Here is a 20,438-nt window from a genome sequence, read left to right on the forward strand (position 1 = left end):
TTAACTTATAAGTAGGACGCACAAAAATATCGCTATATTACGGTATCGCTGCCGGTATTTGTCTGCTAGTTTCAGCTTCGTGAAAAATACTACGATGCATGTATCACGATGATAGAATGGTTGATGCAACAACGTGTGAGGTTGGCTTTCATATCGTAGTATGTACAACGTAACAAAGTATAACGGGTATAATTATTTGGATTTGCACAAATGAATTCTTACCCCCCCCTCCCCCGCCCTATCCCTGCGAGCTGACTGCACTTTGGCCAACTTTGCTTGTCTGCCGAAGCGAAACACGAGTAGAAAAGCTTGCGCTATATAGCTCTTCCTTGTAATAGTCGGAAATTATTCAAGCGAACAAGCGACGCTGCCGCCTCCAGCGCCATATCTCTCTCTCTCTCTCTCTCTCTCTCTTTCTGCATCTCCAGCCCAACTTTACTTATACCAACCCGACTTTCCCCCTCCCCCATCTTCCCGCTTCTTCCATAGCATCATCCACGTCGCGTGCCTATGCTCTCACCCTCGTTCGCTCACTCGCCTATACCATCTCTTTATCCTTCTTTTTTCCACTATAGTCAGATAATATGTATACATGTACAGGCATACTTTTATTTCGTTTTTGCGCACATTTTTCTCGCTACCTACAGATTTTTTCGCTTGGCTTTAATCCTCTCTGGAAATTTCGAGGCACCAGTATTAAAACAAAATAATAAAACGCGGCTGTACGGTGGAAATGCGCTGTACTCACCGGGTGGAAGTTGTTACCGTTCAACTCGAGTGAGTTGTAGATATTTTTTTTTTTTTGTTTTCTCCATTTATAATTTTAAAGCTCGTATAAAGCTACGGCGTAATAAAATGGAATAAATGCTCGGATTTTATCAACGGTCGTACATTTGTTTTCAAGTTCATCATAATTTGAAGAAAGATACGACTTGCTCGAATATCTCAAGTTTCATCAAAACCTTACATGTATTTATCATCATCAGCATGATAATTTATTTTACATTTTTTTTTCTCCGAGCCACCTGATATACATGTATCGCGAGTGGTGGCTTCCGTTTAACACATAAGACAGTAACATGATAATTAATAGTATGTTTTAGGGATGGATGCCAAGAATCGGGTATCAATATCGTTAGACGAGATAATAATGAATAGGTAGGTACCTACTTAAGTAATGTAAACGTCAGGCCGGGCATTGTAAGTCTGTCAGTGTCAAACTTTCAACTTTGTAATTGGCGAAATAAGGTAGCAAGGAGAGGTCCCATGTATCTATACGTATCATCACCGCTATCATGCCGACGTGTGTATCCACGTACCATACAGGTACCATGAATGCCTTAACGCGTGCGCTTTTAAAATAACTCTTTTCCGCTCGACTCGTTGCACAGAGACAGAGACAACATATAAAAGTCCCGAGCACAGTAACCAAGTCGAGTCAATCAATCAATGTGTCCGACTGCCCACGAACACCCCTCTGATCACCCATAATTTATCCTCTCTCTCTCGTGCAGCGTTTTTCTTCTCCATAAAGTATCTCCTGGGCACCTACAGCGTGGCTCGGGATTCTCGCGCTAGTCGTCCCGCGTACCCACAACAATATACTCAGCGGGGATTCCCCGCTCACTATCCAACCGTGCCGCGCTATTTTCTAGTGTACACACATGTATGATTATGTATGGGTACTCAGCCCGTGCATGTATGAACAACGAGGACGACAGCAGTGCAGTTGGAAAGGCATTCCCGAGTTTCAAGTGCACGCGAGGTACGTCAAGCTTAACTTGAAATTGAGTTGTGATCTACTTGGCTAAAGTTATAGTGCCTCTATAATGCACGCTCATAATGAGAAATCCATTAGAAGACGACAACGACGACGGAAGGCCCTTCCGTCAAAAATTCGACGTTGCGTGCATCTGAACGGTCTGTTGTTGTGACAATCCAAGACAAATTTATCGTGTTCAATCGATGGGGTTTTAATATAATTTTTTTTTTTTTTTTTTCATCACATTACCTGTTATTATATCTCTTTGAGTATGGATACAATTTATTCGTGAACTATAAAAGTTGCCGCTTTTTTTTCTGTGCACCGTTAAAGTAATATAGCAAAGGGGAAAAAAAAATACACACGGAGGATTCACCAAGGGAGTAATGGGGTGGTAGAGAACAACAGCCGTCAGGGACGTTTAATTAATAGTTTGGTAAAAGCTAAACTACATCCTAGTTGGACACGAGCCTCGAGTAATCGAATTAAATCCAGTGCGCGCATTAGCAAAGCGAGCCTGTCATGGGACTGGCTGTCGCTATACTGGAAGCTATACTCCACGCACGCTTCTGGGATTACACGAGCTTCGAAAATGAAGCAGTAGCTATAGGTATGTTATTTATATATACGGTCAAACAACACACGAGTCAAGCTCACCCGCGATTTCTCGCTTTCAATTTACGTGTGTTTCTGCACTACGGCGAGGTTGCTACGAATTTTTTTTTTTTTTCACGCCTAATATTGTTACTTGTTAATTGTGTGTGTGGCATACGAAAGGTCTACATAAGTCAATTCTTATGTCTCTTTTTAGATCCGATAAAATAGCAATAGATGCTCGCAAATGAAAATGGTTTTTTTTCTATGTATAAAAAGTTGCTTGCTTCCGAAAAGCGTAGTCCTCAAAAACTCCTTGTCACTCTTAAAGTTCGAGTTGGCATTGAAATTTAAAAAGTCACTCCAACTAAATTAATTCGAATTGACAATGATTTTAAGTTTAAATAGCTAATTAATGAAGTAATCGTTTTCCTCGGATTTCCTTCGGTCTTTAAAAAAATAAGTATGTCGCATTGCTCTGACAATGGCAAACGTGCCGGAAGCTCTGCATGTTTGTTATGTGGAGGAAAAAAAAGAAAAAAAAATTATGAACGTGCTTTTGACGTACACGGTTGTACAAGGAGGAGTTTGTCGATTTTCATACAATTTTTTACAGATCTTTGGAGAAAAGGTGGTCTAACTGACTCGATCATAAAAACAAACTGTATGTTAGCGCCACACCGAGGCGACTGCGCGCTGTTGACAAATGGCGCTTAATCGATTTTCCTGCCCAAGGCAGGGCTCCAAGCTCTCTGCAGCCTCTGCGGGGTTTTCTCGAGCCATCCTGCAAAATTTCCAAACCTCTAGAAATTACGCGACGAATTGTATGATTAAACGAAAATACTTGTCGATTTTACCATCGGTATTTTATCTAGAAGTAGAGGTAGCTCTGTACAAGTAAATTCTTTGACCGCACGAGCGGAGCTCGTACAAAATCTTTCAAAACCTAAAGTTTAAGGATGTTTAGTCGGCTCACGACTTATTCGTGATCTTGTCAACTCTTAAAGGAGCCCTGGAGTTTTTAAATATTTTAATAAACATAGTTATTGAGGTTGGTCAAACAAACTCTAAAAAATACATTCATGAATATTTATTATTTTCTAGAGTCAGGAGGTAATAATAAACACAATATCGTAAAACAAGAAAATTTGATTTAGGCAAGTATAAACATATTTTCATACTGAACGAAATGAGTGTCAAAGTACAGCAGAGCCCCTAAATAATACCAATGTGCATTGGTGATTAATGCGAGTTATTTTTTGAGTAGCATCAATTTAAATATTTTAGTTCATCCGTTGACGTAGATATACTAATAATAATAATAATAATTAAAAATAATAATAATAATAATAATAATAATGAGTGTGATAAGACACGAAATTGATCGGACAAACTTGTACGGTTGTTGCAGAAGGCCGCGTGCTCGAGCTACACTCACCGGATGGCGTTCACGAGTGCTGGCTAAGAGCCACCGATACGGCTGAGGCCAATGTCTGGTTCAACGCGCTACACTCTGCGCTCGCTGCGCTCACCCTCAAAGCACTCCGACTAGCATCTGCTCTACACGATCCCCCACAGCTCCAGCATATCGGGTGGCTCGCCAGGAGACACTGCGCACAGGTGAGCTTAATGAATATTACTAATTTTGCTATAATTTATTCTCCTGCATCGGTAAGCTTATTCAAAGACGTGAGAAAAAAACCGTTTTTTTTTCCTTTCATAACATTTGACACACGCAACATTTTACTACCACAAGTGTTTGTAGACAAGTAGTTTTTTTTTAAATAAGGACATTATAACTCTGACAGGTGTACTCGTTAACAATACTACTGTTATTACTCTGATTCATTTATCGATTGAAGCTTTTTGTAAGTTGTAACATAAAAAAATGTTTTTAATATAGGTGTAAGCTTAATACAAGATCCTGATGAGACCTACTCGAGATACCTGAGAGTAAGAATATGTAAAAAAATTTTTTTTTTTTTTTTTTTACATCAAAGTGTACTGACCCCAAGGAGGTATGTACACTATTTTTATTCAGAGAAAAAAATAAAATTCTTACATGTAGAAAAACGTAGAAAAATTATGACACGTTACTTATAGATAACAAATATAAATACGTGATGTAATGAGGGTTTGTTATAGTATTTAATTAAACATTCTTACAATATGTCTGGTTTGCAACAGTAGCCAAACAGCTAGGTATTCCCGCAATAAATTGCACAAGTGAGCCAAATCCCAGACTTAATGTGCTGCATAGCAATATACTTCACTGGAATTTGACGTGATACAAAAGTATTATATGCTTAAGACCAACGATCACGCGCCGTAGTGCAGGTAAAGTATAGCAAAAAAGCTGCTCTTGTAAATACAGAGTAGGTAAAAGAAAGGAGAGAGAAAGAGAGGAGAACTAACGCCAATCTATACAGGATTTCCCAGGAAACCGGGCATAATGTCAAGACGGCTATCTGACGGGCTAATACCGCGCGTGCACCTAAAGCCTTTAGCCAATCCTGCCCGTCGTACCTGGGAATCTCCTAATTATCCTGGTGTGCAAATACGGGCCAGCGAGAGACACCTACGACCTGCGCAGCCCGCGGGTGTTGGATGACTGGTAGGTCTGCAATCAGGTGCACTAATGCCAATCAATTATGTGCCGGCCGCGTCACCTCAGCGCCAACCTTTATCGGTATGCATCTACGCGCACGCCTCCGTCCGTCCATCCAGGGCTGCGTGCACCGGCTGAACATCATCTCGAGCGGTTATCGATTTATTGCTCTCCATATACCTACTCCCTGTCCCCCACTCCGCCTCCCATGTGCTCGTCACTGCGTAGCCATACCTATACTTGTGGAGAAGCACATGAAACTTCTCTCTGCACGTTGTCGTTGTTATCGCTGCGTATGGGTGCGTCTGACGAAACGTCGAGGGCTACTACTGCCGAACGTGAACGAACGACCGGGACCGACTTAAAGGACCGATTTTAAAGGCAATAATTTCTTTTATTCGTGCGTTTATTTTATCAATCATTTCTCGGGTAAATAAATACAGCAATCAATAAGATACCACCATTTTTACGACCTACCAAATTCCAATAATCCAAAAGTGTTATTTAAATCGTTGATTTTTGTTTTCATGTGACTCCTTCAGTTTAATATCGTGTTAAACATACGTTATTCACTTGTTATTTCTTCCATTTCCTATCAAGTTTTGTTTAATGTCATTCATCGGTTTCTTTCTGTTGTGGGTATAAACATGTACTTATAAATTTTTTTTTTTTTTTTTTTTTTTTTTTCTTTTCTTTTTTTTGTACCTATACTTTGGCAGAGTTGGCACGCGCTTTCTGCCGTCCAACGGAAAAAAGGTATAAGTGACATTTTTGTTGAAAATGAGTTATTTATACCAATCGATTCGTCAGAATATTCTGTGTCTAATAGCATATTTACAAATTAAATATCTTATAACGTGATTTAGTAACAATTTAACGAAAATTGAAAAAATTGCTAGTAATTTTCGTCAGCGATCAAAAAAAAAGGGTAAGTGACACAAAATGTGGAAATCGTGCCAAGCAGACATCGTACGTGCACTTACCCTTTTTTGCGTTGTAAAGTCAATGTAGCATCGCCTTCGATTCCAAAGTAGAAAAAGCCCCATGGAATAATCTGTATTTTTGCAATAACCCTTTTTTTACGAGGAAATTGCGCCGAGTTAGAAGAGTAAGTAGAGATTTTCATAGTTCCCATCGAAAAATCGGTTTTCTTATGCGGAAAATAGAATAATTATATCATATTTATATTAAAAACAATTCATGCAAAGATACCCGGTAAAATGATAAACCCTTCGAAATTTTGAAATTTCTACAAAACCGGTCAAACCAGAGCTCTGTTGTATCAGAATTATTAATCAAGGGAACCCTGATATTGAAGTGATCGAACAATCATGCAAACGGAATGTATGCCACACAAAAAAAAAATCTGTTTTCATCATTTTAAGTGGATGACCTTCAGTTATTTTGTTGTACGCATATTACAAAACTTTTTTCTACGTGAGTAAGGAAAATATATCACTGTGGACAATCGAAGTGAGCGTCGTTTACTGATTAATAAAAAAGTATGGCAGGGTCGACGCTGTGAAATCTTTATGTATTTTTTGGTAAAATACTTTTCGGGATAGTTACATTTTACTTCTTGTATAAAATTAAGTTTTTTAAATCATGTAAATATGCATACTTGCGTGTTTCTTGTTGATTTTGCAGTGATCAATGTAAGGGAAAAAAAAAAAGTGTAACCAAAGTGTTGGTACAAAAGAACCGGAAAAAGCCAAGTTGGTAAGAAAAGAGCCATCGAAAGAGAGAAAAAAATAAGGCAAACAGAGAATCGATATGCAAATTTTTGGCCTTTTCGGCTGTCTATGGTAATGAATGTCCTTGCAAAATCTCGCGTTTACTACGAGAAAAGGGGGAAAAGAAAGAATAGTGGAGGGGGGAGGATTAAAACCGCATAATTCTGAATTGGATTGCGTCCGAGCCTGAGGTACAAATGACCGAGGACTGTGGGACGACGTATTTCAGTGCAGCTTTATTATAAGTTACTCACGTTTATTTTATCTAATCTTTATGATCCGTAGTTAATATGACAGTTTGTCATTCAACAGAGCGCTCTTGTGGTTACTTGGTGGCTATATAGCAGTTAAGCACGCCCGTAAATGTGATTACAAGTGCGTATATAGGCACGGGGGAAAAGAAAAAGTTTTTTAAAAAGCTCTTTACAGTAAAATGGGTCCAAATTGTACGTACGTAAAAGGTTTCCGAGCTATAACGATTCACTTGGTGGTACAGTTGCTTGGGCCATCCCACGAAGGGGACGATCGACGTGAAAAAATTGCCGCGAATAAACCTGCAGGTCCATAGACGCTCGTACGCGCAGTTTGTGTGTGTGTGTGCGCGCGCGACACTGGTGTACAAGTACACATATACGTGCTTCTCGTTGAGCTGTTCACACCGTTGTGCCACTGCTGGCCAAACGGGGCTCAGCGGACTGAAAAGCTCAAGGCGCGCGTGAAAAAAGTATGTTTTTACCCATTACTTACTTTATAACTCAATAAATCCGAAGACATCACTCAAAGACTTACATCACTACTTAAAATTCGCTTATCTTTCCCCTTAAGCACCCGCGAAGCAGAAAAAGTTGCCAAATTTACGAAAAAGCCTTAGAGAATACGTATTCCCATCACTAGAGCATAAAGTATAATATTACATCATACGCCATAATGTTTGGCGAGATGTTTGGTATACACAAAAATGGGTACTTTTTTTTTATAGCCGTAAAACCGTTTTAACCATTTTAAAAAATCAATAAAAAATTTTTTTACAGCATTAGAATGACGTTAGAGAATTAAAAATAATGTTTTTTTTTTTTCAATTTACAAATTTTGTTTGGAAGGTTTTTTGTAAAACAACAATATTTATTTTTATAAGACGAGTGTCCGTAATCATCAGTTATTCCTTATTTATTATTATTACTATTATTAATATTATTATCATGATTTTTATTGTCATCATCGTATACAACATATATATATACCTACTACTTGCCTCACATAATATGGGCACATTCAAAGCACTGGGCCCGGCCTATAGACTTCCCTTACTGTGAAATTCCATTCGAATTTTAACGTGGAATGCTACGGCTGGCAGACTGCGCACGCGAGCATGCATATAGAGATGGCGAGGTGGTAGACCTCCGAATTACGTAGATACGAGCTTACCGAACATTTGTGGTTACAGGTTTAAAATATAGTGGAGGTAGGAATTGAGAATCTTTAGGATTCAATGGGTGGATATGCGTGTGTGTGCATGCGTACGTGCGTGTGTCTGTGTGAGAGAGAGTTTTGGATTTTAGAACAATTTTCTGTGCGAATATGCGTAATACTTGGTAATTTTGTTGGTCAGAATGATAGATTTATCTGATTTAGAGGTGCCACTTTCACCAAATGTACGTGTAAATTTGTGATGAAAAAAAAAAATTGCTTTTGTTTATATGTAGTTTAGTAAACTTAAATAACTATTTGGTTAGCATATGTATCACTTTAATTAATTTATTTCGTAGAAACGAAAAATAATAAGAACAACGAATAACACTACTACAGAATAACTCGGGAGAAATTTCATTAAGCCGTGCCGAAAGAAATTGTCATAACATACTTAAAAAAAGAAAAATAATAATGATGACGATCATGATGACCATGCGTGCAAAGATAATGAGGATGATGATGATCTAAAAGCTCCTCCGGTATCGGTTGAAAGTAAATTGGAAAGACTCGTTGATGGTGGCGGCCGTCGAAAAGCTCAAAAGTGGATTCACCGTAGGATTACAGGAAAATCGCAGCAAAAAGATGATTCGGGTGGTGGAAGATGAGGGAGGACGGAAGGAAGGGTGGATGAACTTTTTGAGCGATAGAAAAGGAGGACCAAAGGGAGGAAAAGCTTCAGCGAACCAGAACGAGAGCAAACAGCAAAGATTTTCCTCAGATTTAAAGCAGCCCCCCCCCTTCGACCTCTCGCCTCGATTCACATGTCAACACGGTCCTTTCGCACCGGAACATCGCCTCCCACCCCCCGCCTCATTTCTGCTTCTCTTGCCTACCTGCAGCCTACTTGCTCTTCTTTGGGTCGCTCGAATCAGCAGCCAGGGCTGAACGCTAAACTTTCGTCGAATAAATACCTAACGAGCGAGCCCAAAGTTTGCATTGCCACGCTCTCGAGGAGAACTAGGAGGAGCTAAGAAATACCAGCCAGAAGGATCGGGAGTAAAGTTTTTTTTTTTTTTTTCTTTCGTATCAAAGCTATTTTTACTTGAAAACGCACCCACACAACAAAACTATGCCTGCGTCTATAATAGCCTTTTGTAGGAGGTATATTCGATCCTCTCAAGACCTATTCATCACAACTGGTAGGGATCACCGTATTATTTTTTTCAACGCCGCTGAGGTATGGTCTTCTTTTTACATTGTATACGAAATTGTACAATACTTTTCGAGACGTATGTACGTTTTAATAGGCCCTTCCTTCCTTGGGCCCTGGGCAAGAACAAAGTTATCCGTAATTTGGGCACAAACTTACAACAATGTAAGCAAGTTGTACTTTGCGTCAATAATGCTTTATGTATATAATTAATCGGGAATAAATTGAAATATCACTGAACAAATAGGGGAAGGATGTACGTATTATACGTATAAGCTTGTGACTTGCAATGTATAGTAACGTTGTACGTATCTGCAGGGTTGAGAGCGGTTGAGGGCTCAGGTCTGTCGGACGATTTCGTGCGCCAGATAATTTTTCAAGGGTACGTGGATTTTCTAACGCTTTGCAACATGTGACGCTAAGTACTCGGGTATCTGTCATCCAACGTGATTCCTTGAGCTCACTTTTTTCGATGTCTAAGAATCCTCGGGAAATAAAAATTTTCCAGAAAATGTGTTGGTACGCTGCAGCTCATATAACGTAAAAATATCCATCTATAAACTACAAAAAAATGTCCACACATGCGTAGATTATTATTATTGTTATATGTATTGTTGTTGTTATTGTTAATCCCTATGCTGTGTTTCTCGCTAGTCCGGCGAAAATTGCTCGTCCAAATTTACCCCAGCAAAAAAAAAAAAAAAAAAAAAAAAAACAGGATAGGAAGGAAGTCGTATAGGGGTACGCATAGGAGCTCTTAAAAAAAAAAAAAAAAAAAAAAAAATCAAGTGGAAGAGTTGGGTAGCGGTTTAACTTGCCGCTGGCTACCCGCCGCCGATTAATTATCGAGAAAGCGGCGGCCGAACTCCCGTCAAACGCGCCCCGCAGGCGCTGATGCTGCCGCGTCAAACGAGTGTAAGTATACAGAAGAAAAAGAAGGCAGACGGGGAAGAGGAGGACTCGCGTTATAAAGCCAGCTCAGTTGGGTATATCAAATACCGATGTTGATACTCCTTCTCATCCTCTTGCTCGTGGCTGCGGTGTATTACGTACAGGCAAGAGGCAAGAGGAGCCTCGAGGACGGGTATAGTGCATCATCAGCAATGCTAAGCAAAGCTGCACCGGACTCTCTCGATGGATGCTATTGAAGTTGCAGGTATCCACGCATTATATATACCTATAGTGTATCTTTGCGAGTATGTTTGAACATCGATGCCGCCTTCTGCGGTTGCCCGACCGTCTGAGGGCTAAGAGGATGAAGCTTGCTCGCCTACAAGTCAGTTCCGTACAGCAAGCGTCAGGAGTGCAACCCCACTTTGATTGTTTGGAGGCCCCAATTTCTCGGGAAGTTGCAGCCCCTTCTATACAGTTTGCATTGATCAATTGCTGGCCCATCTCAATCGTCTCTATCTACCTGTTTCTGCTCTTACATATACCTCATTCCTGTCTGTCCTACCTTGTATATCCCAACTAGTGCAACTTTCCGCTGCTGCCCCCCACCTGCACGCGGTATGTAATTAATTTTAATGAACGCGCAAGCTTGGAACACATCCAATTTTGCTAGCCATAAAGTTTTTACGGGTTACGAAAGGGGCGAACAAATAATTAATATTTTCTGCAGAGCACCCTCGGAACACACATCACCCTACCATGTTTTTTTTTTTTTTTTTTTCATCTCCAGTTATAATCACTGCCACGTACTTGTACGTTACAGCCATAAATATTAAATTGTGATTTTTCATATGATATACACCTCTATATGATACGCGGTATTAAGTGTTTCGATCATGACAATAACAAATATCTGTAAAAGTGGTCTCCCTTTCGCTATATGATTGTAGACAGCTGTCCTCTTTGAGCAGCAGTAGCAGCAGCAAAAGAAGATTGGCGTAACTCTTTCTCTCTTTTACCCTTTCTGCCGTACGGGCAAAGAATTAACCACGAAGCGAGCAGATAGATGTGCCACACCCCTGCACTCCGCTAGACAAAATTGGCCGAGAGCCACGTTTATCATCCAAAATAGAGAGAGAGAGAGAGAATGATTGCCCGCAGGTAAATATGTGTATGTATGGGCAGACAGGAGCTACAAATTTTCAGCTCTTGGGAAATTCCTTTAAATAAGCTACTTAGTAGCTCCAGAGAGATAGAGAGTGCCCTTTCCCGACTAAGCTGATGCTGTGCTCCTCTGTTTGCGTCGTCGTCCTGTCAGCCAGCTGCAGGGGTCTCCAATTCAAACAAGATTTCACAAGCAGCACAAACCCGTGTGTCAACTAGGCCAACGCGATGTTTCGCCTATCTTCTTCTCTTCTCTTCCCTTCCTTGGATGCTTGTGAGCTGTGCTCACGATATATGTATACCTATACCCACCTACGGGAGAAACGGATAGCGCAAACACAGCTTTGCAGTTTGGTTTGCCTAAACGTCGTGTCGTTTGGATGACGACTCTCGGTGGCTTAGGTTGCTGCTCTGCTCATCTTGCCGCGTCGTCGTAATCTTTGGCTCGGTCCCTCCCTCCTCCTTCCCGTGTATGCTCATGGGCTTACGGGCAGTCAAAGGCCTCGAATATGTACCCTACTTGACTGAGATCGGCTCACTTCCCTCGGTTAGATACTTATACATACGTGTACATCAAACCAGCGAGCTTTTGCTCGTGCTACCACCATACACGTCGCAATTTACAAAATATACTACTAATTGCTTCACAATATAATTATATGAGAGGATTAGATCAGAATGCACGTTCGGGGCGATCTCACCCCTAAGGGATCCTTCATTGTCTTCGGCTTGCCCCTTTAATGAAAAGTGCCCGAAATAAGATGTCACTTGATTTTGCGTGCAACTCGGAAAATAAGAATAAATAGACACTTAAACTCAAAGGCTCGCCTTTTCATCCCATGTAATCTAAAATGACCCAAACTCCATTAGGGCTCAAATTACAGCTTTTTCAAAGGCCTCGGATTTTCCTTTGGGCGAATAAGTATTCTAAACTCTCGATAAGCCTTGTTGCAACTGGAAAAACAAAGCCACGAACTTGACTAATTTTAAAGACAATACTTCACTTGTGGTGAAGTATGCTGTCATGAGTCTGGATGGCGCTTAGTACTTTTTTGCGAAATGTGGCATAAATAATAATTATAACAATAACAATAGCAATATTATTAATAATAATAATAATAATAATAATAATAATAATAATAACAAATAATAATAATAATCGACTCTAGACAAAATCAACGTAAAGCTATAGCTAAATTGTCGATGAATTATAAACAGGACACACATTGAACGTAGATTTAAAATAATATTCCAAATACAATCGAAAAAGTTACGTAGTGTGTAATATAAATATTTTGCTGGACTGTAACTATAGGAGTCCAACCTTTCGTGGCCTCGATAGTCTCGATCGAGGTCTCGATACTATAGCCAAAGCAAATGATATGACTTTGAGCATCCCATGCACTGTCAAATCAACACGAAGTAATTAGCCAAACTTTTGTTTGAATCAGAGCCAGGCATTAATCCATTTTAGATGTAGCAGTTTTGATTTTGCCGTTAATTCTGATCAGACCACTCAAAGGTCTACCTATCCGTATATATAAACGTACACGTTAACTTCACCCGTCTGGCATTTTAATTTGACTTGTACGACTGGGATAAAATACTTTTTACGATATCTTATTGTTGTAAATGTAATGAGTTGCACTTTTTAAAGCCAAGCGTTTCGTGATGTTACTATTTTTTGTTTGTCCTTTGGGGTACGAACGTAATAGTAAAAGCCAAGAGAAATTGGAAAACTTTAAGATGAGAAGTGACTGTCGCAATATCAAGAGTAAGTAATCCCGAGAACTGATGATTTTCTTAACTCTGCGCAGATGATAAAGCGAGAGTGAACGTGCATCTGAATGGTTAAACAATCCACGTTTTACAGCAGCCTTTTTGAGACGCTAATTCACTCCCCAGCGACTTGTCCGGTCTCTTTTATTCTTTTTTTTTTTTTTTTTTTTTTTTCATTTTCTTCGGAGTAAAGTCGACCCGTGCACGTCCGTACGAAATTTCTTCTAGCGAAACTCAACGCAACGGGGGAAGGGTGAGTTTATTTCCTCCGTTCTAACGAAGATGAAAAAGACAAGAGAGAGAGATCTCTGCGAATGATGTAGGGTTTATTTTCCGAGACGAGACTGAGTAATTAACGCTTCGAAAAAGTCAGAAGTGAAAGCACTTTTTCTAGAGACGTGCCCTTGCTTTATTCGTTTCCTGTCTAAATTTTCAATTTTCCTTGCAGAGACTACCGCGATTCCTTAAAAATATATGGGGTATCCCACTCATTTCCTAAAATTCTACCTGTCCCTTTGAAGGACAAAAACTGCTAACGATTGAAATCTTAAAACGTTTTACCAAAGTTTCATTTTCTTTTTTTTTTTTTTTTTTTTTTTTTTTTTTTTTTTTTTTTTTTTTTCTTCAATAAATCTCTTCTCGTGTAAAAGGACTATTAAAATTTTTTTTCCTTAATAGCTTTTTTCTTGTATAGAAAACTAGAAAAATTTGATACAAATTTTTCCGACGTTTCCTCGAGAGCTCGTCAACTTGAGACATAATCTGATTTTAAAAGTTTCATACAGCTTTTTTAAAAAGCTCTAACAGTTTCGCGAATGAAAAAAAGTATGTCTATTCATGTCAACTGCCTGGTTTTTAAAACATCGATTAAAACTTGACAAACAAATTAAATTTCGAGGCACCTATTTTCGCAAAACATTTTAAATTACTTTGCCTCATTATATCAAAGTACAAATATCATTATGGAAATAGCAAATGAGTTCTACAACCATTCGTAATACCTTACTTGTGTGTGCTTTGTTGACGAAAAAAAAAAAAAATATATATATATATATATATATATAAGTAAATAAATAAATAAATGAAAAGAAAGAATAAATAAATACAATAGTACAATTTTAACTTGTAAAAAGAAACAATTGAAGTACTTACTTTGAACGACAATATTAATGTACACGTACACCCATGTAAGGATTAAGTCAGAACTATTTTTATTATAAAATATTACGTAAACTTACATAAATTCCTACTTGATTTATATGTAAATTTCTTTCAATAAAAGCGCGAGGACAACTGCTATTGTTAATTTTACGCAAATTTATAATAGGGAAAAAAAAAGCGGTAAATTAGCCACTCTGTATAAGAGGTACGGTGTCTGATGAATTGCTCTTGTGGGTCGACGATGGGGCTCGGGGTTTAAATTTGAAGGCATCATCCAACCCTCATGTCGAAAATGAGGTGACAACGAAGACGACGATGCCGACAAAACACGGTATGGCAGCGCTTCCAGTTGGTTAATACGTAAACTGTCGTTAGCGATCAAAGCTAGAAACGAGATAACGAGGAATCGCGTGACACACGTTATACATGTATGGAAGGGCATACCCATACACACACACGCGCGCGCGCGCGCATGCATATACCTTTCGACGTGTACCTGTAAATATGCAGGTTTCCGTGTGATACGAGGCGAGACGAAAGTGCCTCGTCGTGTTCAAGCTCCGAAAATTGCGAGCGTCACCCCGTCAAAACTTGACGGTTCAATTAAGCCCGAGGCTCGTACCTAAAGACCGCAAAGCGCAAAAACGCTACATCCTTCACGCTGTTACCCATCGAAAGTGCACACCGCTCGACGATGACTATACCCTCGATGAGCCTTACCTCTGAATTCGAGAATAGTTCAACTTGCATGGCTTTCAGCGTAACTTGCTTGTCCGTTACTTTGTACACTCTTGTGCCTTGTTTTTCATTCCCCTTACTTTTTTCATTTCCAGCTTTGACTCATTTTAAAAAATTTTTTCAAACAAACAAGTCAACGTCTACCGAGCTTACCAAATTTTGTAAATAACAATGTTATGATGAACCCGTGTGATGATTTATTTACAGCTCTGTAATCTCTATAATTATACTGTTCTAGAATGTAAGAAAAAATCAATTTAAGTGGGGTTGATATACATCAGACATCATAACAAAAAATATTTACATGCATCTCACGTACTATGTAAATGTGCGTGTACATGTAGACATGTAAGAATTTTCAATTCGATTATTCACAATCTTCACCGACTTTTACCACGTTTGTAAGCTTAAACGTTGAAACAACAAAAATAAACGTAAACTTAAAAATAGCTATTACCAATTAATGTGGCCAGAAGCTTTTGTACAAACTCACATATAAACTCTGACACCAAATAAATAATAATGATAAAACTGTTGTAATAATGTATGATACATAAAAAAAAATAAAAAAATAAAAATTAGCGAACCAATTGAAAAGCAATGATCTGCTTATATTTGCAGAATGGCCGAGCAAGCAGCGAGAGCAGCGAGGATGGAGCGGGCAGCAGCGCGAGCACGTCTCGAGGAGCCGGGAGCAGCTGTGCGGGTGGCTGGCGTAGCGTCTTTGGCGCCGTATCCGGCAGAGAGCTCAGGCTGTACGAGTGCGCCCCGTGGAGTCCCGAGGCCTGGGCGTCGCCCAGCATTACATGTCCCCTCATTGCTACGAGGTATGCCAAAATTATTAATTATTATGTCCGTTAACCCCATTGACGACAGTATACCTAACTACTGGCTCGTGGCGTCATTAAATATCAGACGTGTAAGTAGCTTTTTTCTAGCGAAAGAAATAAACGATCGCAAAGAGAGATAGGTATGTCACAATCATAATGGTTTTACTTGTACTAACTCTTTTTTTTTTTTTTTTTTTTTTTTTTTTTTTTTTTTCTCCTCACAAGTTTACTTCATTATAAAAGCTACGAATATTATATCATAACAACAATTTTTCCAGCACTGAATTGCATAAGTGTACATACACAAATATATCATAGGAAGCCAGAAATCTGGAGGTCCTGTACAAAGCAGGGCCTACTATGGTCTCTCGTGTCAGTAACCTTAATCGATGATAACATAGATTGACCAATGATATTTCTTGATCGCTGTTACTCATTTGCTCGATATTATATCAAAATAAATTTTCAGTGGCTTTTCAGACTTGCCTCAAATCATTATATACTAATAGTATAGCGCCTAGTGCCTACATTTTATGATTAATAGACTTAACAGAACTTGCGCCAATAGCGCCACAAGTGAGAGTCCAACTTAAAAAAAAACTCAACTCTTCAGTTACTTGTCATCGACATAAAATCACAGGGAGAGCAAAGAAACGCAAATGTTTATTCAGGAAGTAATAATCTCACGTGAATTGCTGTGTGTCCGGTGTAGTCTCTCGCGCTTGGGTACAACTCGCCGACTTAGCCCCCATGTATAGGTGTATTACCCAGGAATAATGTCATTGTAATCTGATGGACTACGGGGCTCGCTATGGGTTAAATTCCATTAAGAGTTTCGAATTTCAGTGTGTACCTAGTTCATACCTAGGTACGCCTTGAGAGCAAAAATTAATATAGTAAAAAAACTACTTATTATTTTTAAGCTTGAACGTCTGCTATATTTAATTACGTCATGGGCCAGTAGTTACGTTACGAACTGTTTATCCATATGGATATTAATTCAACTGTTTCGCCATCTACTACATCGGCAACTCTATTGATTGAACATTGAACATGGTTACCCGATTTATTTAACACCATGATATTGAAATGCATGAAAAATAATAAGTCACGTAGTCAGTTTATCTTTTATTTTATTTTTGACTCGTGGGCAATAAACGGCAAGTACACGCAGTGGAATATCTAATGTTCATCCTGCACCTGACAATCGAGTAATAAATGCTCTGTACTTCTTGGCTGACACCGAACCCTTGGGTGCCATAAAAGTCAAGGACCATGACCGAGAAACCTCGTGCACAGGTCTCACCCTGACCTACGCGACTTTTCTTTGCTAACGTCCCACTCTCAAGGGAATACGTTCAACCTCATATTACAACTCCTCCGCCACTCCTTATCCCTCCCCCACACCCTTGCATGTGCCATACAGCCGGTATTGTTGGTACCTAAATTTATTTTTGCAATTTTCAGATTCTGCGACGATTTATACAGGCATATCCTTCCTTATGATGTATTTTATATACAATAGATATACATTTAACTATACTGTATGAAAAAAAAAAAAAAAAAAAAAATGCCCCATATTCGACTAATTAAACATTAGTTTTCATCTCGTCTTTCATTGTGTGCAATGAAAATTTTTAAGCAGCTTCTACAGCGTTTCTTTTTTTTTTTCATCAAGGCGCAATTGATCGCTTTTACTTTGAACTTGTGCGCTCACTCATAAATTTAATAGCTTAAACCTTTTTTTTTTCTACCAAGACTTTTAAAAATTTCCACAAAATGGTAGGGCACGTACTCGGAACTCCTCACGTAAGGGTCACTCTTTCATAAAGCGAATGAGCTATATACTTGCTCCATAATCTGATAATTTACACGAATTATCCCACAAAGAACCGTTTCTCTTGAATCCAAACTCCCGCCCAACTCCAGCTCTCCTCTTGACGAAGAAAATAATATCCCCCTTCGTTGCTTTCCGTCGAAAAATTGGTGCAACCAGCGCAGAGGTGAGGGAAAGTAGCGGGGAGAAAAGAAAAGAAAAAAAAAAGAAGAGCAAACACAGCCTCACCGCAATCGTATGCGGGAGTGGCGGGGATGATAACAAGAGCTGGTACTATACTTATACTTATCACCACCTTATATACGTAACCGGGTAGGTGGTGAGGAGAGCGAGATAGATTCCCGGTTAATTAATAGCGAGTGATTAATCGTTAGAGCCGAGCTGGCTACCGCAGGTTACCCTCACCCTCGTCAAACAGGCCGTAGCACGGCTGTGCTATATGGTGCCACTACAACAGCAGCGGTATTATTACCATTACGAAGCTTTGGCTATGGGTATTACCATACATATGTATATTCGTGATCAGCAAACATGAGCGGTCAGCAACTGCAGCATGTGTATACATATATACCGCGGATGAGCGAACGCACGCACGAACGAGTATGGGTACTACAGGTATGCCCTACACATAGTCGATATTATGTTATGCACCTATAAATGATGTATACATATATATATATAGGGTTATAATAGTACAATCCTATATAGTAATAGCATATGGTGTTTAGGTGTTATTCCGTATGTTTGCGCGTACAATATCACGAATAGTGATTTATATTGACGAGTGAAATAATGTGCCCCCCTATGAAATAATTATCGATTTATTTGCACTATTACGTATGTCTACCCACCTACCTATACGCGGTGTAGGTACACAATCTACATTAGGTACCTACGTATACCTGCTCAAATGCTCAAAGTAGTGTGCGTGCGCCAGTGTAATAAGGTGGATGTTCCAGTACTCGCTCACTTAAGCAGACGAAATGTCCCAATAGTCGGTCACTTTTTTTCTTTTATGGGCCTTCGTTATATTTTCAATTGGGTTTATACATGAACTTGTATTGAAAGAGTAATTGCTTAGTGTCTGAATAGCTACCCGATTTATATATGTTTTGAAAATTTATAGTGAAAAAATCAGCCAGATGACCGACTACTGGGACATGACCGAGTACTGGGACATCGACCTTAGACCCCCAATCGAATAATATCGTATGCTTACTGCATAATCATTTTGTATTTGTGATGCACATAGTAGTGATACTTATACATATACGCATACGCAGGTAAAATAGCGTTTGCTAATCGAAACAATTAGGGACGGGATCCATCACTGATGGAGGTCACTGATCTCACGTGTAGGTGCCTGTAATATACGAGTCTTGAAAATAATATCTGCAAATATACATACGTTGATATATTGTTGCCAATGTAGGTACACGTAGATTTACTTGTTACAAAGTTACGCGATCAAAAGTTAAGATGAAGAATGTTTCGTTTGTTGTTAGCTCAATGAGTTATCAAAGTGTGGATTTTTTTTTTTTTTTTTTTCGACTTTGTGGCTCTTACAGTTTTCAACTTTAACCATCTAAATTTAATGAGATCTCAAAAATTCCAGCGATAAGTCACTCTCGTAGCAGCTAAATTCCAAATTTACGTGTACGGGTATGCTCACCCTATATTTCTTGCTTCATTGTAACTTCATTCCTCTAACAAATTTAAATTTGAATTTATACAAGTAAGGAAATAACTTTTGATTAAACACGCACCATCGCAATTTGATCACTAGGAAATGTTAATTGCAAATAATTAACTTTTTGAAATTAGACCTACGTGATATATAGCTGATGATGAAAGAACAAGAAATATGAAATTAAATTTGCTATAACGATTGCAGTGCTTAAATTGTTTTGCTTTACGTCCGAGGAGAGGCGCAGTACCCTGCGTGTTATATGTATACTCTCTAAAGTTGAATCAGTCAAATTTTACTGCGAATCAGTAAAATGTCGTTGACTTATCACAATAAGTAAACGACTTTTCACTTATAATTAGTCAATATTGACTAATTCGACTGATCAAACTTTAGAGAGTATAACACGCATGCACCAAAATATAATCGAATTACCAGAGGTGAGTAGAGATGGGCTGGCCGCGGCGGGGCGCTCCGATCAGTGCCAAAAAGTCGTCTCGCATCGTAGCATTGGCGTTAGCAATCTCTCTACTCATCTCTGGAATTAGAAACTATATGCATAAGTGCGTACGCCATGAAAAAGTCTTTGTTGGTAGTTACATTCTTATTTGTACACCTCAGAGAGTTGAATATTCAAAGGTAAAGTTGGCGTCCCGCATGGGCGTGGTTATAGTTGAAAAGCTTGTTAATTGTTGTTTATCATCATCATCATCATCATCATCATCATCATCAACTGAACAAATACTACTTTACTCATCAGCAATTGCAGCGATAAAACTAGATGAAAAAAAAAACTAGAATTAATCAAATAGTAATTAGGTATGCTAAGAGTGCCCGCTGCATCACGTATAACGATCAAGTCAACTTTTGGTGCGAGGCCTCCGGAATTGTTAGCAAATATCATGTGGGGGAGAGCGCCAAATGTGTGAACTTCTCATGTGGAACGTTAGTTTGCCACAATCATTTCGTGCCCCTGCAGTCACACGTAAATTCAAATTTGATTCGCACCTGGTAGTTGCGTTTTGTCCGTGCAA

The 20,438-nt window shown here is 39.0% G+C and overlaps 1 protein-coding gene across 4 annotated transcripts in view; it reads left to right on the forward strand.

The window, feature by feature from the left end:
* Syn1 (Syntrophin-like 1) overlaps positions 1–20,438 on the forward strand; it is a 143,598-nt gene that overhangs the window by 114,332 nt on the left and 8,828 nt on the right. For all 4 annotated transcript variants that reach the window (XM_089591957.1, XM_014360254.2, XM_014360252.2 and 1 more), the window contains 2 exons: positions 3,768–3,976; positions 15,672–15,877. In XM_089591957.1, coding sequence (XP_089448083.1) covers positions 3,768–3,976; positions 15,672–15,877 — 415 coding nt within the window. The remainder of the gene's footprint in view (positions 1–3,767; positions 3,977–15,671; positions 15,878–20,438) is intronic.

This window comes from Copidosoma floridanum, unplaced genomic scaffold, assembly GCF_036245765.1.
Source record: "Copidosoma floridanum isolate Cflo_tuat_1 unplaced genomic scaffold, Cflo_Japanese_pri ptg000014l, whole genome shotgun sequence".
NCBI classification, from domain to species: domain Eukaryota; kingdom Metazoa; phylum Arthropoda; class Insecta; order Hymenoptera; family Encyrtidae; genus Copidosoma; species Copidosoma floridanum.